At 42.8% G+C, this 20,368-nt stretch overlaps 2 protein-coding genes across 9 annotated transcripts in view; one reads left to right on the top strand and one right to left on the bottom strand.

The window, feature by feature from the left end:
* Positions 1-9,632, top strand: part of tcaim (T cell activation inhibitor, mitochondrial) — a 382,005-nt gene extending 372,373 nt beyond the window's left edge. For 3 of the 6 annotated variants that reach the window (XM_072395013.1, XM_072395012.1, XM_072395014.1), the window contains 8 exons: positions 3,635-3,785; positions 3,866-4,121; positions 4,657-4,779; positions 5,014-5,111; positions 6,648-6,739; positions 6,825-7,057; positions 7,259-7,390; positions 8,596-9,632. In XM_072395013.1, the coding sequence (XP_072251114.1) occupies positions 3,635-3,785; positions 3,866-4,121; positions 4,657-4,779; positions 5,014-5,111; positions 6,648-6,739; positions 6,825-7,057; positions 7,259-7,390; positions 8,596-8,821 (1,311 nt within the window). In that variant the 3' untranslated portion in view covers positions 8,822-9,632. The other 3 variants (XM_072395015.1, XM_072395017.1, XM_072395016.1) reach the window with 3 other exon arrangements.
* A 789-nt stretch (positions 9,633-10,421) lies between these two features.
* On the bottom strand, positions 10,422-19,481 carry cnot10 (CCR4-NOT transcription complex, subunit 10). 3 transcript variants are annotated; one of them, XM_072395003.1, is made up of 19 exons: positions 19,298-19,481; positions 18,587-18,675; positions 17,882-18,043; positions 17,651-17,801; positions 16,742-16,881; positions 16,445-16,528; positions 16,280-16,363; positions 15,814-15,931; positions 15,521-15,670; positions 15,044-15,246; positions 14,613-14,734; positions 13,663-13,842; positions 12,929-13,009; positions 12,731-12,844; positions 12,454-12,584; positions 12,345-12,377; positions 12,122-12,249; positions 11,467-11,542; positions 10,422-10,758 (listed from the first exon to the last, which is right to left on the bottom strand). In XM_072395003.1, exons 1-19 carry the CDS (start codon positions 19,311-19,313, stop codon positions 10,598-10,600), a joined length of 2,223 nt encoding a protein of 740 aa, XP_072251104.1. In that variant the 5' UTR covers positions 19,314-19,481; the 3' UTR covers positions 10,422-10,597. The 3 variants fall into 3 exon arrangements, with proteins under 3 accessions (XP_072251104.1, XP_072251106.1, XP_072251105.1); XM_072395005.1 differs by having other exon boundaries at positions 12,122-12,246; XM_072395004.1 differs by having other exon boundaries at positions 16,742-16,878.
* Between the last annotated feature and the right edge of the window lie 887 nt (positions 19,482-20,368).

The following is a 20,368-nucleotide window of genomic DNA, read 5'->3' as shown; positions in this document are numbered from 1 at the left end:
TTTTTAAATGTCATCATGATGCTGTGGTGTTTTTATGTGCTGGAAGATGTATAATGGATGGAGCAAGCTGTCAAGGTTTCTATAACATTGTCTCACTGTGGGTCTTTCTGCTCTGTTTGTGCTCTGACTTGTGTATTTGTGTGTATCTCTGCTCAGTGAGAGGCAAACACATCCCACCCCTACCCTCAAAATGAATGCGTGTGAGCTAAACCATGAATGGATTAATAAACTTAAGTTATTTTAGAAACACTAACACATGTAGAAGAAATAGAATAGTTTAAAGAATACAGTACTTTTAATACAACTTAATTTGAATTCAATTAAATTTGTTTGCCAAATTACAACAGATCTCATATCAAGGCTCTTCAAAGATACAATCCAATTCAAGCCAAGTAGAATCAAATTTATTGTAATACAATCATAATCCAGTTAATTAAATCCAAATTAGTTAAATTCCTAAAGAGCAAATTCAAAGGAAGTAGCCTAGCTAAGGAAACCAACCGATTGCACAGAAACCTCTCTCTGATCCAATCCCCCGTCCTTAGCGCGCACGGGGAGACTGTGGAAAGAAAAAACTCTCTTTTAAGAGGAAGAAACCTCCATCAGAACCAGACTCAGGAAGGGCAGCCATGTCCCTCAACCAGCTGGGGCTGAGAGGACAGGAAAGAGGGAACAACAAGCACCATAACACCAGGCCAGAGATACCTGCTGAGAAAGAGAAACACAAGTTAATGACAGAAATGATGTCATATGTACATGGAGGGAGGAGAGGTGCATCATGGGAGCTCCCCCAGCAGTCTAAGCCTACAGCAGCATAACTATGGGATGTTTCAGGATCACCTGAGATATCCCTAACTATAAGCTTTATCAAAAAGGAAAGTTTCAGCCTGATCTTAAAGGTAGAGAGGGTGTCTGCTTCCTGAATCCAAACTGGCAGCTGGTTCTACAAGAGAGGGGCCTGATAACTGAAGGCTCTACCTCCCATTCTACTTTTAGAAACTCTGGGAACAACAAGTAAACCTGCAGTTTGGGAGCGAAGTGCTCTGTTAGGAAAATATCTTACAATGAGATCTTTAAGATATGATGGAGCTCAGTCATTAAAAGCTTTATATGTGAGGAGAAGAATCTTAAATTCTATTCTGAATTTAACAGGGAGCCAATGAAGAGAAGCTAAAACTGGAGAAACATGATCTCTGCTGTTAGATCTCATCAGAACTCTGGCTGCAGCATTTTGGGTCAGCTGGAGGCTTTTCAGAGAATATGTGGGACAGCCCAATAATAAGGAATTACAGTAGTCCAATCTTGAAGTAACAAATGCATGAACTAGTTTCTCTGCATCACCCTGAGACAGAATGTTCCTGATTTTAGCAATATTACGAAGGTGAAAGAAGGCAGTCCTAGAAACCAGTTTTATATGTGCGTCAAATGATAAATTCTGGTCAAAAATAACTCCAAGGTTCCTCACTGTAGAACTAGAAGCCAAGGAAATACCGTCCTGAATTTCAATTGGAGGCATTCAGGTCCACAGGCAACTATTTCAGTTTTGTCTAAATTTGGGATTATGTCTTTATGTCTTTCAGACATGCTTGTAGTCTAACCAACTGGTTGGTTTCATAGAGTATAGCTGAGTATCATCAGCATATCAGTGGAAATTATACCATGCTGTATAATAAGGTTACCTAATGGAAGCATGTATAAAGTAAAAAGAATCGGTCCAAGCACAGAACCCTGAGGAACTCCATGACTTACTCCAATGTGAGAGGAAGATTCTTCATTTACAAGAACAAACTGGAATCTATCAGATAAATATGACTTAAACCAGCCTAATGCAGTTCCTTTAATCCCAATAACATGTTCAAGTCTCTGTAACAGAATGCTGTGATCGATCGTATCAAATGCAGCTCTGAGATCCAACAGGACAAGCACAGAAACAAGTCCGCTATCAGAGGCTAAGAGGAGATCATTGGTAACTTTCACCAGTGCTGTTTCTGTGCTATGATGCACTCTGAATCCTGACTGAAACTCTTCAAACAGATTATTTCTATGGAAATGATCACAAAGTTGAACTGCAACTATTTTTTCAAGAACTTTAGACCAAAAAAGGGAGATTGGATATAGGTCGATAATTAGCCAACACTTCTGAATCAAGAGTAGGTTTTTAAGTAAAGGTTTAATTACAGCGACCTTAAAAGTCTGAGGTACATATCCTGTCAACAAAGACCGATTGATCAAATCCAATATGGAAGTGTCAATTAAGGGGAAAACCTCCTTGAACAGTCTGGTTGGGATTGGGTCTAACATACAAGTTGATGGTTTAGAAGAGACTATTGCTGTTGTTAGCTCAGAAAGATCAACTGGGCAGAAGCTGTCTAAATACAATTCAGGTTCTAAAGATACTTCTAAAGCTGCTGTACTTGATGATACATCAGTGATAATAGTGGGAAGGATTCCATTAATCTTCTCTCTGATAGAAACAATTTTATTGATGAAGAATCTCATGAAATCATCACTGCTGAGAGTTAAAGGAATACATGGCTCAACAGAGCTCGGACTCTTTGTCAGCCTGGCAACAGTGCTGAAGAGAAACCTGGGATTATTCTTATTCTCTTCTATCAATAATGAGTAATAAGCAGTTCTAGCTTTACGAAGTGCTTTCTTATACGTTATTAAACTATCTTTCCAGACTAATTGAGACTCTTCTAAATTAGAGGAACGCCACTGTCTCTCCAGCTTTCTTGCAGTCTGCTTTAAAGCAGCTGTGAATTATACCAAGGAGCCAACCTCTTATGACTCTTCTTTTTCAGAGGGGCAACATTGTCCAGTGTTGTAGGCATTGATTGTAGCGCTGTTAACAAGAGAGTCAAGTTCTGCAGGAGTAAAGTTTAGGTATCCGTCCTCTGTTGTTGCACATGACAATAAAGAAAATGATGATGGAATTAACTCTGGATACAGCATTCTCTGATAGACACCTATGAATAAATTTCTTCTCAGATGCTGTGTAATCAAGTAATTTAAACTAAAAAGTTATCAAAAAATGGTCAGATAAGACAGGGCTATGAGGAAATAATGTTAACTGTTCACTCTCAATGCAATAAGTCAGCACAAGATCATGGAATAACTATCTTACTGTATCTACGTCTGTCCTTAGTTTAAATATGATTCTACGTCGCCTGCTCTGGCCCCTGGAATACTTTTCACTATGGTCGCTGGTATCTCTAATGCCACGTTTCTGACTAGAGGGCTGCCAATTACTAGGGACTTTTCCTTAGTGGGTGTGTCGCTGAGTGGAGAAAATCTATTAGAAACATGAAAAGGTTGATGGTGAACAAAGGGCTTGACATTAGGGCTATGCCTCCTCTTCTGGACCATCACCCACCCAGCCAGCCTGGGGTCCTGACTGGGTCCAAAAAACCTGTAATGCTTTGTAAAATTTATTTAAATATGTTTATTTGCTTATGATTTCAACTATATTAAAAGTAACGAGTGCAAAGAGAATATAATCAGCAATGAAATTATGTGATAAACATGTGCCCCAACCTTTGGGAAATGTCTTGCTGGTTTCAAAATGAACCTGCATTTACTCTGTATTTGGAGGCTTTGGGTGTAAAATAATTTGTAAAACTCCCTTTTTCAGGAGGTGAATGAGAATTCCTTAAAGAGATTAAATGGTTATCTGGAAAACCTGCAGAAGCCTGGCTTACATTCAGTGCAGCCTTTGAAGCTCACCTTTTATGTCAGGGATACAAAAGACAACAGTGATGTGCAACCAGACATACTCACTTCAGGTACAGTTTGTATTCATGTGACTTATGATAATGGTTATGGTGTGTTTTTAGATATGTAATACCCTCTGCTTGGTTCTTAGGTTTCCGCTCAGTAAGTTTCACTCTGCACACAAATGATGTGTTGAGCACTGTGATGAATGTGTTGGCATCCTGCAGCCTTCCTGTGGAGCACATGAAGGGACTCAAAGGGAGTTGTGAGAGTTCTAAAAGTCCCTCTGAGGCAGGGTTGCCTTTCTACAGACCCATCAAATGGGATAAAAGCTACTACACCTTCACTGGCTTTAGAGACCCTGAGCAGGAACTTCAGCAGGCCAGGAGAGTGGAGCCTACACTCAAGTTAGTGACACTGGATCTCAGTTCTGTATCATTACTGAAAAGTCTATGTGGCCCTCATACAATATTTGTCATGTAGTGATGGTTATCAAACTGTTTAGATCGAGACAGTAAAAATTTACATCGAGAGCATCTCCTGCCTTAGCACTTACGCTGTACTTCCCTCTATGCCTCCACTCTGTTTCTACACTGTCAGTCCTGTCACCTCTGACAGAGCCCGATTAGTGGTTTTCCTTCTATGTAGCTTATTGTTAGCTTTGATGGTAGCTGTAATGTTATATCCTCATTTGTAAGTCGCTTTTGATAAAAGCATCTGCCATAAACATGACATGACAAGATAAACGGGAAACCTGTTGGAGCCGGCTTCTACCACTGACATAGACAGACAAGTGAAGGCGATGCAGACCTATAGCTGTGTTTGTCATTTTCAGTAATAATGAAATAAGTAAAAGAGAAAATACACAATCCTCTCTGATCAGACACTTTCAGATTCTGCAGTAAAAATGAGACACTTTTCATGTTATCCTTTCTATGTCAGCATTTGGCTGAGAAACAACGAGCCTGAGGCATCCAGGAAACACACTGCTAGTCTTCCACGGAGAGAAGAGCTGAACAGACTGAAGGAGGAACTGTGCCACAAATTCGATTTGACTGATATCAGGTACCGTCGGAGTACATGCAAGTTCTGGTTCTCACATTAGAGAAGAGCCAGTGTAGGTAGCCCAGTCAATGCTGGAAAATACGCCATCACATCAGAAATCTTCCTTCGTGTTGTACATCTCTGGACAGCATGGTTACCTGACAGCAGTGGTACAGAATAGTTTAATATAACTGTGGATGAAGTAGGAAGAAGCTGTATGCACATGACTCTGATGACATCATCTGTGTGGTGCAGGTGGCAGCGCAGCTGGGGAGTGGCTCACAGGTGCTCTCAGCTTCAGAGTCTGAGCCGACTGTCTCAACAGAACCCAGAGGCCCTGATCAACCTGCAAGGTTTGCAATCAGGTGTACAGATCTCTAAGCTTAGTTAGTCTATGTGAAGCTCACATTTTAACACTCAGTTGCTGCATGTTTTTTTAACTTCTCTTTATAAAAGACTAAACTACTTTTTATCTGAAAGGCTGAGGGAACACAGGGAAGCTCTCCTTTCACTTTTATCCACTGCTGTAGGACTGAGCAACTTTATGGATACTGCGATATATATTGATATTTTGTTTCCCGATAAAGTATCGATTTGCTTTAAAAAAAAAAAAAAAATTTAAGCAAGCTTTATTGAAAAGTCAGACGTTACAATTAGTGAAAACACAGAACATTAATATAATACAATAGAATGCCAGGCCTTATACAAAAGTGATAAATTAGTTCATAAAAATGTTATACATAGTGCTCAGTGGTTTTGATGCTTTTCTGTTTATAGAGTGTTGGATTGTTATAATGTATTGTTTGAGCTCCTTCTCAAAAATTAAAAAAGATGGTTTGTGATTAGAAAATTTGGATTTGTGTATATGGTATTTAAGTAAAACAAGCAGGTTGATGATGTATAATTGATCTTTGTTGTTCGCAGGATAGGAGAGGAACCAAAACAGTACGTTTACATGTGTAAGAGAGAAACCAGATAACAGTTTCTTGGAAATGAATGTACAGACATGTTGCCAGAAAACATATGAAAAAGGACCAGAACAAATGACAAAGATCTTCTTCAGATTGTGTCCAGAGTGAGCAGTCAATCATCAATGTCCTTTTTTTTTTATCTACGTAGAAATAATTTACAGGGATAAAACCTATGAATCATTTTTAAAAGATCGTATTTATAATCCGATATTTTGAGGGAAAACAAAGTCCTTCCATCCCTTGACCCTGTAGGACATGGTTTACATCTTTTCAAAATGTGGGTGCCGCGAGTGCCGACGTGCACGCAGCTATTAAAGAATATTTTGCTGCAGAACATGGATATGACGTGATACTGGATATGCTGTCGAAAATTCACAACACAAACATGAGTCTGCGTAACATTGTGACATTTCTGTTTCTGCTTCTTCCGGTTCAAAGTACGGACCACCAGTCCAATCAGCGAGGATTCATGTCAAATCACACTGTCCCTTTAAAAACTTTCAGAAAATGATGTAAGTGTATCCAATCCAATCGAATCATATTGAATCGTATCGAAGCGTTGGCTGAGTATCGTTTATCGTATCGCTACAGCCCTACACTGCTGTGCTTCTCTTGTGTCTTAGTTGTGGCTTTATTTTCTTCACTTGTGAACTTTTCTTGTGTCTTGAAGCGCTGTAACCTCTCTGTTTTGTTATCAGGCTGCTTTCTGAAATGACAGTTTGTCATATATTTATTCAATGCCTTTCCATGTTGAGTTTCACCCATTTGATCTGAGCTCATTAGTTTTGCTGTTGAGTCAAGCTTGTGTTGCTCTGGTGATGATTTGAGGACTTTCCCTCTTAACAAATTACTGGACTTACAGAGACAGAGAAGCAGCACAGTAACTCCCCTCTAACATCCTCTTCCACCTCCCACCAGGACATACTGTTGTATTTGCTGACCAGTCGGGAATGAATGCCTCTGGACACGTCATGCTGGGGACCACGGATGTTCATCATCAGTGGACCAAAGTAAGGCATCTACGGTCCTCCTGCTGGCACATGCTCTCTTTGTCTTTCATTTTGTTTTCTGACCCCCCTCTGCATGTGTCGCCAGCTGTTTCAGCAGCTGCCTAGCTATCGTAGCTTCCAGCAGCAGACAGACTGGCTGAAGGAGAGGATCAGCCTCCTTCTGGGTGGGACTCAAGTGGTCCACACAGAGAGGCTGGGACCGGTCCAGCCCATTGCTGAGCAATACAGTACGCTCAACACCTTCCACAAAAGCTTGATGTCCAGACGCCTGCACCTGCACCCCAGGAGCCTGCATGGCCTCACCATGATGTTGGAAAAGTATGCAGTCCGGGTGCTGTTTATGTGAATGAGAAAGACCGTAAAGTGTTGGGTTGAACCTAGACGAGGGTAAAGGGAGCTAAACAAGTGTGAACTGTTAACAACAACTGCAGAAAAGGTCGTCACCAAATTGTCCAAACATTCTCCTGAGCATCTGTGATGTTCATGTGTGACAACAGCTGTTGTTTGTGTGTATGACAGTGACCGCTCTACCCCCAGTCTTCATGAGATGGGACACTTCATCATCCCCACCAGCTGTGACCCCCCCAAGCTGCAGGTGTTCCTCCAGAGCCACGCCCCTGAGGCCAGACATCGAACACTACACAGAAAGCAGTGAGTCCAACTGGAAGTTATCCTGAGAAATATCTGCAACCCTGTCTGATAAATCCTTTGGTGTTTTTCAGTGGATTTAAATGAATGAGGCCCAGACAACAGGATCTGCGTTTTTAATGTGTTCCTTAATGTTTGGCTTATTGCAAGAAAGACTTGGCAGCTGGTTGTGCCAGTAATAAGCATAATAAGACTCACTGCCTGAACTCAAGCTGCAACCCCACAAAGGCCATGTCATGTGGCTGCAAGCACCTGACCTGGGCTGTTGTGAGAGCTTGGACTCTACATGTCATAAGAGTACTAAATACAAACAGAGCTTGATTTGAGTTTATTTAATCCATCCAAGTCAAGTGAACAACATCTAAAAGACATGAGAGGCAACAAATTAGGGTATTTCTGCTCTGCGTCGGTTCATAGAAGGAAAACAAGAGCAGAATGACCACAACGTGGCGTTTCATGTCCACTTGTCAAAAAATGTGTACTCATCCGATAGATGACCACATCTATAAGTTGCAGCTGAGCAGTTCTGTGCTCCACTGCTTCGCTCTAAACTTAACACATCACTGCAGATCCTGATGTAACATTTCAGCAGGAAGTTGGAATAGCTGGACAGCGTCCTATGTGACACCTCTTTACCACTAAGTGGTTCCAGTGCTGGTTCAGAACCTAGAACCAGTTCTTTCTGCTTCTACCGTCAAAGCACTGGCTCCAAGGCAGGAAAACTGCTTCCAGAGCAAAGAACTGCTGACATCAGGGTCTGACTCCAGACCAACTGAACCTCTAACTGTCAAGTTTAAATTCAGTGCAGCATCAAGTTTGTCTGATCCACGAGAGAACAGTAAAATCTGAGATTGAACATGGACGTGCGGAGAAAGTTCCTCTTATTTTCTGAAAGTTTAATCATTTAATATCTACCGTCGTGTTTGTGAACACTGGCTGATGAGCTGCATTCACAATTGCTGAATTTCTGAACCGATTTAAAACTATTTTTGTTAATGTTTTGAGTTGGCTGGTGTTTTAGATCTTGTGTGCACCAGCATTGTGAAGCGTGTTCACAAACACGATCAAAAAGGGTATGATAGATCACTGACGTCAACATTTAGTGAGACAAGGATGCTGCTAGTCTGTTTCTGTGTAGTAAAAGTCCCCACACCTCGTACTGGTTGATCAGCTTTGATAATGACTTATTTTCCTGTGTTTGTGTGGAGGCTGCAGGCAGAGGAGGCGTCTGTGGTGACGTTGTGTCTCCAGAGTCTGTCTCTGAGCAGCCTGTCCAAGGAGCCCAGCGTCAGCCCGAGCCAGATGATCCAGTGCTGTAGCCGGCTGGTGGAGCAGCGCTTCCCCCTCATGCAGGGCCTCCACATGTGTGTGTCTCACTTTTACTCAGTTATGCAAGATGGGGACCTTTGTGTTCCCTGGGACTGGAAGACCTGATCTGGAGGGACATTGTCCAAAGCTGCAGGACTTGACACAGTTTAGGTGTACAAAGTATTTTAAGAGTAGAGATAAGGTTATTCATGAAAGCTGCTGAGCTACCCTCTCACTGATAAAGATTCACAGTGACGGAAAGCAAAAAAGAGATGGTTTCACATCCAAGTTTTTTCTTTTCACTTTATGTTTGTTTTTAAAGTGTTGTGATTTAAACTGTAGAGGTTTCAAGTCTTAGAGCCACACGTCGTTCTGCTGAATAATGACAACAGATCAGGGCAGCATTGCTTGGACATAAAAGTTTACAGGGAACCAGGCCAGAGGAGTCACATGACTTTTTTTTTAACACAAGGGTTGAGGCCCTGTCATGTGGGCTTTGAAAAAGTCAGTGTTCATTGTACTGAGTCTACAAAGAAACAAATAACTCTACTAAAAGGCCAACCTGTGAATGAAATACTCAGCAAACAACAAAAAAGGACCAGTGTTTGAATTAAAGAACATGTGGACAGATGGACTTGCACCAGCTCCACCCACAGTCAGCAGTCACTACATGCAGAAGTCTTCTGTGTCTGTGTGCAGTCTCAAGTGCTGGGAATGTGTCCTCCTTTTGATTTGAACTGGTCTAAGAATGTGAAAACGTTGGACTGATGGTGAATAAACGTGCTTCCTGACTCAGCTCCAAATGAAGGAAGATAAAGTAATAAAATTTTCTTGTGTTCAGCGTCTCCCTCTGTGTTCAATATGTCCGTTTCATACTTAGTCCTGTTTACATCTTAACCATCATATCATGGTCTGGTCCTACTCCAGCTGTGCCTGAAATTCATGCAAACTAAAAACACCAAAACTGGTATAATAAATGTGAATTTTTATCAAAATATCTAGTTTTACAGATCCGCACCAGACAAGGATAAGCTTACTGTGTTGCCTGGTTTTGACCGAAAATATAAAACCTTCATTCTTACCAACAACCCAGGTAGCACTGTGGTGTTAAAGTAAAAACTCATGTCATTCTTTATGAATGTACCAATCCAAAGAGATCCCTCTGAGGTAACTGTGATATAATCATGTCCTGATTGATGAGCTCTACTGCTTACCAGCACAATTGACACTGTTTGATGAAACCTTCAGTAAAGTGGACCAATGAGAGTGAATGAGGCCTTCAAGGGGGAAAGGTTATACTGAGGAATGGAGCAGATGGCAGACATTTAAATTCTTCATCTTACCAAAGGGAGCTGGCATATAACGTGAGGCCAGTTGTGAGTGAATCTGTCAGAGTAATGATCCAGCAAAAAGTCCTCCACGGTCACAGAGGGTTATACGGGAATGAAAAAAAGCACAGAGAAGAGAAACCAAAGAGCTTTTGAGTTGAAGGACAGTGGAGAATGTTAGAAAGTGACTGCTGGGAGTGACCACTGTACGGAGCGGAGGAAGACTTCAGGACATCCACAGCCACTTTAGCAGAGATGGGTGTTTGTTCCATGAGATGTACTTTTCACACTACTGACACGATTAAAAACAGGTTCTTTGCAGTGTTGCTACATCGGTGTGGAGTTCTGTAGGGCAGTTGCAGCATCTGCAGCATCTGACTAAAACAAACAGTCCATCGTTCTTACAGTAAATAACATTTATTTTCATGGTTCAGAAAACACAAATTCGTGAGTGAAATAGAAATAAAACGCCAGCTGATTTCAGTCAGTGGACTCCAGTGGAGCAGGAGCAAAGTTTCTGATGCTGAGGGGAGGCTCCTCTGGGATGGGCATGTGGGGGGGTGATAGTGGACACTCATTTACGTTGAACCTGTGTGAAGGATGAGGGCAGCTGGATAGGTTGGACAGACTGGAAGGACTGGGGGGCTTTCTTGCGGGAGTCTGGGGAGACCCTGTGGAGCACTGTGGGCAGCAGCTGGTTCCGTTTGATGATCTGCAGAGCCAGCTGAGTGTTTCCTGAGGAGACACCACATAGATTCACACTAAACACAGGAAGAGCAGGTGACTCACTTCACAGATCAGCTGGACCTGTTCTGAGCAGTCTGAGGCCAGTACCTCAGAATACTACTTGAACAGATTTTGTAATGCTGTTGCCAACAACACACATACATCCCCTGTCTGTAGTTAAGTTAAAGGCCAGTCCAAATTAAAAACAGGCTGCTGCAGGAGGGGTTCAGAGTTACCAGCCTGACATTAAGTGCCTGACCCTTATTGAAGCCTCGCAGACTTCAGGTTGCTGAAACATGTCAGCACAACTGTTGTGAGGAGACTTCGTGGTTGAACTACTACAAAGAAAGCACAAAGCAGGCCAAAAAACACATGAAAGAAACATATCGACTTTGGTCTGACTAATCTACATGAGAGCTTTTTGGTGCCAGATACCTTGTCTTTGAGAGATCAGAACCAGAGCTGATCAATTCATTACTCAGTGCACAAACCTTCATCCAGCAGCAACACACTCCTTATTCGTTTTGAGCTTAGTGTAACCATCACTTCATTGTCTTCAGGGGAGGAGAAACTCCTGACAACCCCACAGCTGAGTGAAGGAGGCTGTGCCCAACCTTTAAACACTGATGTTCCCTCTAAATATACATTTTATCAACTGTCGTGAGTAACAACTCGACAAAGTAGTGTATGTCAGCGAGTGTTGGATGAAGAACAGACCATTCTGAAGCTCCAAGTACACTCCCAGCAGGATGGCCTCAGGTGGAATCTCCTTGGTGTTCACCATCGATGCAGCCTGGCGAAGACAAACCAAATGATTACATGTGATTGTGTCTGTCAGCTGAGACATGGCAACCAACAAGGCTTTTAAAGCACACAGAGAACGTACAGAACATGGCAGGTAGCATTACAAACGTTCATGGGACAGTCCCAGTGACCTGTAAAACACTTTTTTTATGAGAGTACCACTGGTGGAAAATTCCACTACAGCTGGAGGGTTCCTGTTGGTGGAATACTTGAGAAAGGACAGTGGACTCCACTCAGTCTGTTGGACACTGAGGAAGGCCAGTGGAGTGCTTCACGGCTCAGTAAGGCACTTTAAACTGTTTTTAAAGCAGAGTCTTGGAGCTTTCTCATATTCAGGTCATCTAAAGAGCACCTCAAACAAATTCATGCTAGATCAAAGAATCACATTGATTCCATTATTACTGACGATCAATTGAGTTCAACTTTTAGAAATACCACACTGCTGTTTTATTCGAAAGGAGAGGTAATTTATCTATGAAAGGGCTGCTAGAGACATTCTAGAATGTTCTCGTCTCTCAGTCACCACCCAACACAAGCTTTAAACCCGACCTCCCTCCATGATGTTCACCTGATGCAGACACTTGCGGGCCTTGTCATACTCGCTCCTTAAGCAGTAGGCACTGCCTAGGTTGAAGAGCATCATGGCCCGAGCTGATGTCACACTGCTGGGATAACACAAGGGGGTCTTCTTCCCTGCTGCACACACAGCAAACTCCAACAGTCACATCTCCTACTTTCACTGATTTCTTAGTGACATTTAGTGTCATTGTACTATGGAAAGAAAGACTCACAGGGCTCAACAGGCTCATCTCCTTTGTCAGGCCCTGTTAACACAGACAAAGCATTAATGAGAGACCAAGGAAGCTTTTAGTGTGTTCAGTAAGGAGGATAACAACAGACCCTGGTCTTGTTCACTAGTCAGAACTCCCACTGACACATCGCTGACGTTCTCTGGGTTGAGGTGAGCAATAGCATCAGAGATCCTGTCCAATGAGATGAGGGCTTCAGCAGCATACAGATGACCGAGAAATCTGAATACACAGAGGAGGAAGAACAGCATCCCATCATACCATCCTGACCGCATGTGGACACCGTCTGCCAAGCCAACTACATGGTTTGGGATTTCCACCTGCTGACTTAAAATGATCACAGGCCATCACACAGACTCCGCACTTACTTGAGGGATCCAGACACCTTGGTTTGATGAAGCAGTTTCTCAGCATGGTTTAGAGCCATCAGATTATCTCCCAACGCCAACGCCACATATGCACTGCAGGCCAGGATGGAGCACCTGCATGTCAGTTATAGTTAGACACCACTTAGATACTTTGTGATGCAGGAACTCGAGTGATCAGAGAAGCTGAAAGAAGATTACCTGAGGTTTTCTACCTCCTGCTTTCTGAGAGGAGATGATGGAGCCGCAGACAAAAACTTATCAGCTTCCTGACCTTTTCCACTGGAAAACACACCAACAGCATTCAGAGTAAACATCCAAATCCTCTCCGCAAGACCACAAGCAAAAGCTCCCACAGTGCATCATTCAATTCAAGTTCTCATCAGAAGTGGAGGCAAGACACCAAAGCCCAAGTTGGGCCTGATGGCAGTCCAGTAGCATACATGGTGTGTGCCCGCATGCGTGGTAATTGGACACCTCTGATGGTTTGTGGAGGTTAGAAGCTGTGATGTAAGTGAAGCCCATCAACCATGGCGCTCCCAGCATGATGTCACCACCACAACTCTGTGGCCTCTGCCTGCTGTTCACATGGCTGTCATATTAATTTCATCAGATCACAAACACCATCACCTCAGTACTTACTGTACTGTATGGATTTGTTATTTGATCGTTGCGCTTGTTTTATCTTTCAGAAGGTGTTCGGTTTTTTTTGGAAACGTTTAAGTGCTAATCTGAATGTTTCATAGTTGCAGCATCTCCAGCTGTAGACAAGACACGCCACTGTTATTTTTGCTTTACAAAACCAACAAGGTCAAGACAAAGGTCACTGTTATCTCTCTGTCACAATGAATAGAGACTAAAACAAAGAAAACCAAAAAAAACCAGGTCTGCCTGTGTCACAGCCTCACGTGCGAGCAGCCACTTGTTGGTCTGACCTGCAGGCGTCACTGTTCTCGCTACCACTCTCCGTGCTTCCCGACTGGCTGGAGCTCTTGGATCCGTTCTCCGTCTTGGTGTCCTGCTGCTGGTGTTCAGGTAGCAGCAGCAGAGCGTTCCTCAGGCAGATGGCTGCAAACTCCATACTGGCAACTGGGATAGCCGCTGATTGACCCTCACTACACAAACACACAGAGTGTGAGGCCAGAATGACCTCCTTTAACAACTTATATCAGTACGTGTTCCAACCGTCAAAGTTAATGTGATCAAATGGGGAAATGTGAGTAAGACTTTCATTTGATACATAACGCAGATACAGCTTAACTGGTGCCTTCATATAGACACATCATATTCATATCAGCTCAGTTAACAGGCTGCAGCTTCATGGTTTATGTGCAGACATTACAGATGTTCGATTTCAGTCTCAATAACAAAGGAACAAAAAAAAAATCAAGTTAAACTGCGTCCATCCCCCGCATGGATGGACAAGTGGTTTAGCAAAATAGAAAAATTTAATTAAACATCTTTAATAATGAGCATGTCACAGACGCAATTTTTTTGTGTAATGACAGTGAACGCAGCATGGTCTGCTAGCTGCAGCTAATGAGCAGTTACCTGCTGCTTGACCACACATGACCCATCAAGTTCAAAGGAATGGATCAGTGTCCATTAAATGAACATTCTGGTCAATCAGGAGGGAGATCAACTCCTCATAAATTAAGTAAGACAGAAAAGTTTGATTCAGAATGTGGCAGCAGCGTTGTTTTTTAACAAAGTGAATGTGGAACCATGAGCACTGAATGTGCTGTTACATCTCCAACAAGACATCTGGGAACTGAGAGCAGCAAAAACACACACTGGCAAGCAGCACTGTTGCCCTCTGCTGGACAAGGGGTGAAGATGCTCATGTGTGGTCTCAGAGGATCAGCCCCTGGGATTTGACACTGACCTGTAGATGGTGTTTTGTGCTGACTGGGATGCAAGCACAATCTTGCGATGGTAACCCTGCCCGATGACAGACTGAACTATACCCTTCTTACAAGGTAAACCTTTGCTTTCTTGCTCCGAGCTCTGGAAACAACCACAAAGATCAGGATAGAATCTTCAGAAATTCACATCACTACAAAGTACAAATGAATACATTAGGATAAAATATGTTGAACATGGTCATTTCTGAATAACTACCTAAACAGTTATTTGATGAAATTTCCCTTTACAAGACAGAAGAATAACATATTCATGGATCCTCACCCAGTTTCCCAGTAACTATTTAGATTAATGTTGGCCTCTACAAACACATACTGAAAGGGAATACGTGAACCCTGCAAAATGCTGAATAAATAAATACTCTAGTCTGAACCACAGTCAGGATCTACCTACCCCCTTGTTAGCAGAGATGCAGCACTCCGCGAGTCGCAGCCACAGCCGAGGGTTGGAGTGATAAACCTGCACTGCCTCCATCAGACACTCAAACGCTGCCAGCGGTCTGCCGATGTGCAGCAGCTGAATACCACAGTTATACAGCAGCTCATAGCGCTTGTTGGCCAGTAACGCACACATGGGGATGCCTGTGAATTTCTTAGCTGGAACATGACAACAGAAAAAATTGGACTTATTACAGAGGAACGTGTTACTGGTCTGGTAGATTCACTGATTTCAGGGGATTCAAACAGTGATCAGATGACAACATGCTTTTAATTGATCCATGTATCTGAGGAAATGTTCTAAATATTATTGTAAAACATTTATTTGGACATGAGCCTGAATCAAACAGACATGAGCTGTGACCACTGCTGATCTGAGACCAACACAGCTGCTGTGGGAGTCAGGTTGGGTGCAGTGCTTGTTGTGACCTACACTGGCCGTTGCTGCCATCTCCTAGTTGTGCACATGTGTGGTCATTTTCCTGCAGTGCCTTCTTGAAGTAGAAAATGCCGAGGTTATGTTTCCCCATTGCAAAGTGAATGCAGCCCAGATTGTTCCAGAACATACACCGAACACATTCACCTGAATGAAACAAGTCAGGTTAGTGAAGAATTCATCAAGCAGCACAGAACAATAATAAGGCCAGCTTTTCTCAGGTAAAGCTACTGTGAGCCAAGCTAAGGAGAACCAAAGCTGCCTCATCAGAGGCAGCGAGTGGCTGTCACCTGTCTTGATGGGTCCCGGATGCTCTGCGATGTTGGAGCTGTTCAGCAGCTTCACTGCTTTCCGGTAGTTTCCTCTCAGATACTCAAAATTACTCTTGAGGAAGAGTGAGGGTGCAGACTGAGGAGGGGACAGGACAGAAGGGTCAGGGCAGCGGGACAGGTGTGCACTGATAACCAACACACATCACAGAGCGTACATTTGACCTGAGCAAGGCCCGGGGAGCGTGCTTAGTTAATGCCTCGCATGCCGTGTGTGTGGTCGGCCATGTTAACATCACCATAGCAACCTGAAGGATCTGAGCTGAGTTTGTGGTTACCGACAGAATCAACATGATACTGAGGCAGAATCAAAGACATCACAAACTTAGGAATTCTTGAGTTTGGTCAGTAATGTGTTTTAGGAGCTGCAGAGACTCTACAGGCATCAGTAGAACTGTGCGTGGCATGGGCTCAGTGGGACACTCACGTTCCCAGCCGTGTTCATCACTGACTTGATCTCTCTTTTGCAGGCCTTGGAGGACTTCATCTGAATGTAGGCTCTCACCTTATACTGGAACAGAAACGGGCAGTTAGAGCGAGCACACACAGAGGGGAAGTCCATGTGAAACGGTGAACAAACGTGAACGCTTGCCTGGTGCATTTTGGATTTGGCTGTTTCAATCATGGCTGCAAACTCTGCCCTCTGGTTCGCTCCGTCTTTGCTTGAAGTATGGTTCTGGAACCAAACACAGCATAAACAGATAACTACAGGCTCTTACATCATCCCAATTCCTCTGAACATGTTGAGCCTCTGCACAGCTGTTAAAAACCCTGCAGTTGTAGGCTCATGGCACAGGTCAGATGATGGAATAAAATGCTTCTCTCTGAATGAGAACCATCAAAGCATTACTGCTTCTCTCCTTCTCTCCACCACAGCGTGGAAGGCTACCTCTCCTTTGCCGTTCTTGTTGCCTCCCTGCACGGAGATTTTGTCCAGCACTGCCAGCAGATGGAGGGCCTTCTCCGGCTGGAAAGTGAGCAGATAGAGATCCACCAGCAGGAAGCACACGGCCTGGGCAAACTTCTCTTCTAGGACAAACAACACAATGACTCCATGCCAAACACCACAAAATACAAGCACAAAACAGTAAACAGTGTCTAAGTATGGTCCAGCAGGTGATGTTGACCCTGTAAAGGAGTCAGGTCACACTGACAGCTTCATGATGGGAGCTTTAAAGCTTTACAAATGCCTGGCTTCATCTTTCAGCCCTGCACCTCATGTCCATCTTCACTAGTGTTATGAAAATTAAAGGCTTAAAGTCCAAACGGTTAAAATTAAATAGAAACATTGTGGTGGTCAGGATAACTGATCATCCACATGTCTGATATCTCCAGGTTCTCTTACTATCCTGACAACTACTTTACATCTTCATAGCTTCAGGGTCAAAATTCATATTCAAAGCCTTGATTCCTGTGATTATCAGACTTTATGTACTTTGGTCATAACATTTAATCACAGCAGCTCTGCATTTTTTTTACCATTTGCTGCAAAGAAAGTGGAGCCTGCAGCTACAACACGGATTAGTATTTTCTGATATATACTGTACATGTTATCAGAACTGCTATTAGCTTCATGTCGACTCATTTATGCATTGCATTTTACAGATGATACGACTCTGAGGATGAGATCGAATTTCATGTCAAAAGTAACAGCAAACATCGACACTTTTTCACTTAAAGAGATCAGATACAACAACTTGACCACTTCATTCATATTTTGCTAAATAATGAACTCATATGATGACTATAACACAAACCAACAGTAGACAGTGAATACATGAAAAGCAGCACAACATACCAAAAGGTTCCAGAAACTGATAGAGCTTCTCTCCTATGGAGATGGCTTCAGAGTATTGTCGCATGTGATAGTAGATGATGGACTGATTATAGTACAGCAGACTGTTCTCGACATCATCCAAGCCGTCAGCGTCCTCTGCTGATGTGTGGAGCTGAAACAGATAGAACCTCAGGACATCAGGAAACAGCCGTGTTAGTGTGGAGTTATCAGAAACAACACGTCTGCAGTTACCCGGTTCTTCACTGCTGTCAGTGTCTGCTTCAGTATCCCCGTGGTGCTCTGACCACTTTTGTAAAATTCAACAACAGCTTTGTTCATGGCGATCTTGTAGTCTTCTTTGTTGAGTTCCTGGAGGGCGTCAAGATGTTTGAGAGACTCATCGTACTTCCCAGCCTGTAGGAACACAGAGGTCCATCTCACAGATCTGTAGTTCATCTAAAACATGTCTACACTCTTAATAAACATGTTAATGTAGAAACAATCCGGGGCTGGGGTACCTGTGAATCTGTCATCAGCAGAATTTCATACGGCAGAGCTTTCTAATGTGTGTGTTTATGTACGAGTTACAGCAAACTAGTGCTTCAGCTTTCTAAAAGAGCTCAACTTTGTTTCTCAAGCAGGAGGAAAAGGTAAAAAGTTCATGACTCAGACAAGTTCCATTTCAGCCTGTTATCAAGTTCCTCACATAACTAACATTTTAGTGACAGCTACTCTGCACCAGCCAAAGTAAAAAAGAAGCAGCAGCTACCTCCTATTCATCCCAAAATGCTGTGGGTGTCTTCTCTGATCTGTGTGTGTGTGTGTGTGTGTGTACATGTATGTGATGTATGCACATTTGCCCTGGTAATCTGAAATCAGTTTACCAGGTACTATGTTCATAAGACACTGCAAGTGAAGTTAAGATCTCAAGTATGTGAAGAAAAGCTGATTATTTACAGAATAAGCTTCGTAAGCGCTGGCTGCCAGTTCCCTCTCTTGGTCCGTCATCCCAGAGGCTGAGCCATCCAGCTTTGTCTCGTTTGGTTCTAATCAGGATAAAAAACAAAGTCAAACTTCAGAGCACTGTGGATGAAAACACGTACAACTGACAACGAAGAGGGCTCCTTCTCTGCTATACTCCGATTGAGTCCTGATTACTCTGAAGGTGACTGCCATGAACTGACGCCGATAGAAACCTGATGACATCAAGTGTTTCATGTTGTTGTCTATTGATGGTGAAAACGGTCACTAACAACGAGTCCAGCTCCTTCCATAGTGGTGCTGAGGAAGGACTGAACACAGAGGAGAAGAATGCTGACACCAAGCTGGTTGGTTTTACTAACACCCAAACGATGGGGGTCAGAGACCCCTCCAGCAGCAGCGGCTCCCACCTGCTCCTCTGAGCTACAGGGGTACTACGGAACACACTGCTGCCTGCAGTCCTCCCGTCCTGTCGCACAGCCATTCAGCTGCCTACAGGACCAAAGTGCACCAAGTTCAGAGAACTGTGGCTTCACTCGTGTCTTACCTACAGCTTCAGACACCTGGCAGATAATTTCAAAGCACATCACCAGTTTTTCATTCAACTAACTGCATCGAGTCCATCTACTGAAGCTAACTCGTATGGACACAGCTAGCTACTCAGCTAGCACTAACTGACAAACTCACCGGGATTTTCTGCCATTTCAGTGCTGCTAAAGAACAATCCAACCCCCCGTGGTAGCTGTTAAGTTAAGATAAATTGTAATCGTTCCGGTCTTGGAAGTAGAACTTCAAAGTATTAGAAAGGACTTTATATCATGTATTTAACTCAAAATGACTAGCTGGTATGTGCGCTCTGCTTCTTCTTCTTCTTTTAGAGTTGATTGGCGACTGGCATCAAGCTTATAGGTGCATTACCGCCACCTACCGAACTGGAAGGCGGCACATTAGACGACAGATAAAACAAAACAAAATAAAACAAAAAACATTATACATATGTATATAATGTTTTTGTTTTTTATATAAATATATATTTAAACCCTATCCATTAACCCTGTTCCCCTCAAGTACTTACTCAAATACCTCCAAATTTCCCCGTTCCTTGCATCATGTTATATCATGTTCACCTATCATGAAGCTCAGTTTTTCCCTTTGCAATGCAGCTTTTAGTTCTCTCCCCTCTCTCTCATAACCCTTGCATTCCATAATAACACGCTGCACAGACTCAGGATGATCACACAATCTACATTCACCCGTAGGATGTTTACCAATTCTGTGTAGCGTGCTATTAAGCTTTGTATATCCTAATTTGAGTTGGGTAATGACTGCCTCCTCCTTCCTGCTCCCGCCTACCACTCCTCCTTTCCCCACCTGCTTTTGTATATTATAATAGTGTCTTCCTGTCTCATTTATATCCCAATATTCCTGCCAAATCTTTTGCATTTGTATCTTAATGATTGTATTTCCTTCTGCTTTTCCTAAAGTCAAAGTCAAAGTCAAATTTATTTGTAGCACGTTTCATGTACAAAACAATTCAAAGTGCTTTACATAAAATAAAAGCATTGCAGAAGGGAAAGGAAAAAGCATTACAAATATGTAAAATAATATAAATAGAAAGAAATAAAATAATTAAAATCAATTAAAATCAATAAAAACAGCTTTGATGTGGCTGCTGAAAGTCAGATCTGAGTCCATCAACACTCCAAGGTTACGAATTTGGTCAGTGATTGTAAGGGCCCGAGTCTCAAGGTATTTACC

Source organism: Leuresthes tenuis, unplaced genomic scaffold (genome assembly GCF_036924035.1).
Source record: "Leuresthes tenuis unplaced genomic scaffold, fLeuTen1.0.hap1 SCAF_10, whole genome shotgun sequence".
Lineage (NCBI taxonomy): Eukaryota > Metazoa > Chordata > Actinopteri > Atheriniformes > Atherinopsidae > Leuresthes > Leuresthes tenuis.
This window is presented reverse-complemented; position numbering and strand designations above follow the sequence as displayed.

Excerpts from the sequence above, each read along its gene's own strand:
- cnot10 (XM_072395003.1), bottom strand. Across the intron at positions 15,932-16,279 it reads TGATGAACACGGCTGGGAAC|TCTGCACCCTCACTCTTCCT; the intron begins GTGAGTGTCCCA and ends TCCCCTCCTCAG. Across the intron at positions 10,759-11,466 it reads GTACTTGGAGCTTCAGAATG|GAAACACTCAGCTGGCTCTG; the intron begins GTCTGTTCTTCA and ends GTGTCTCCTCAG.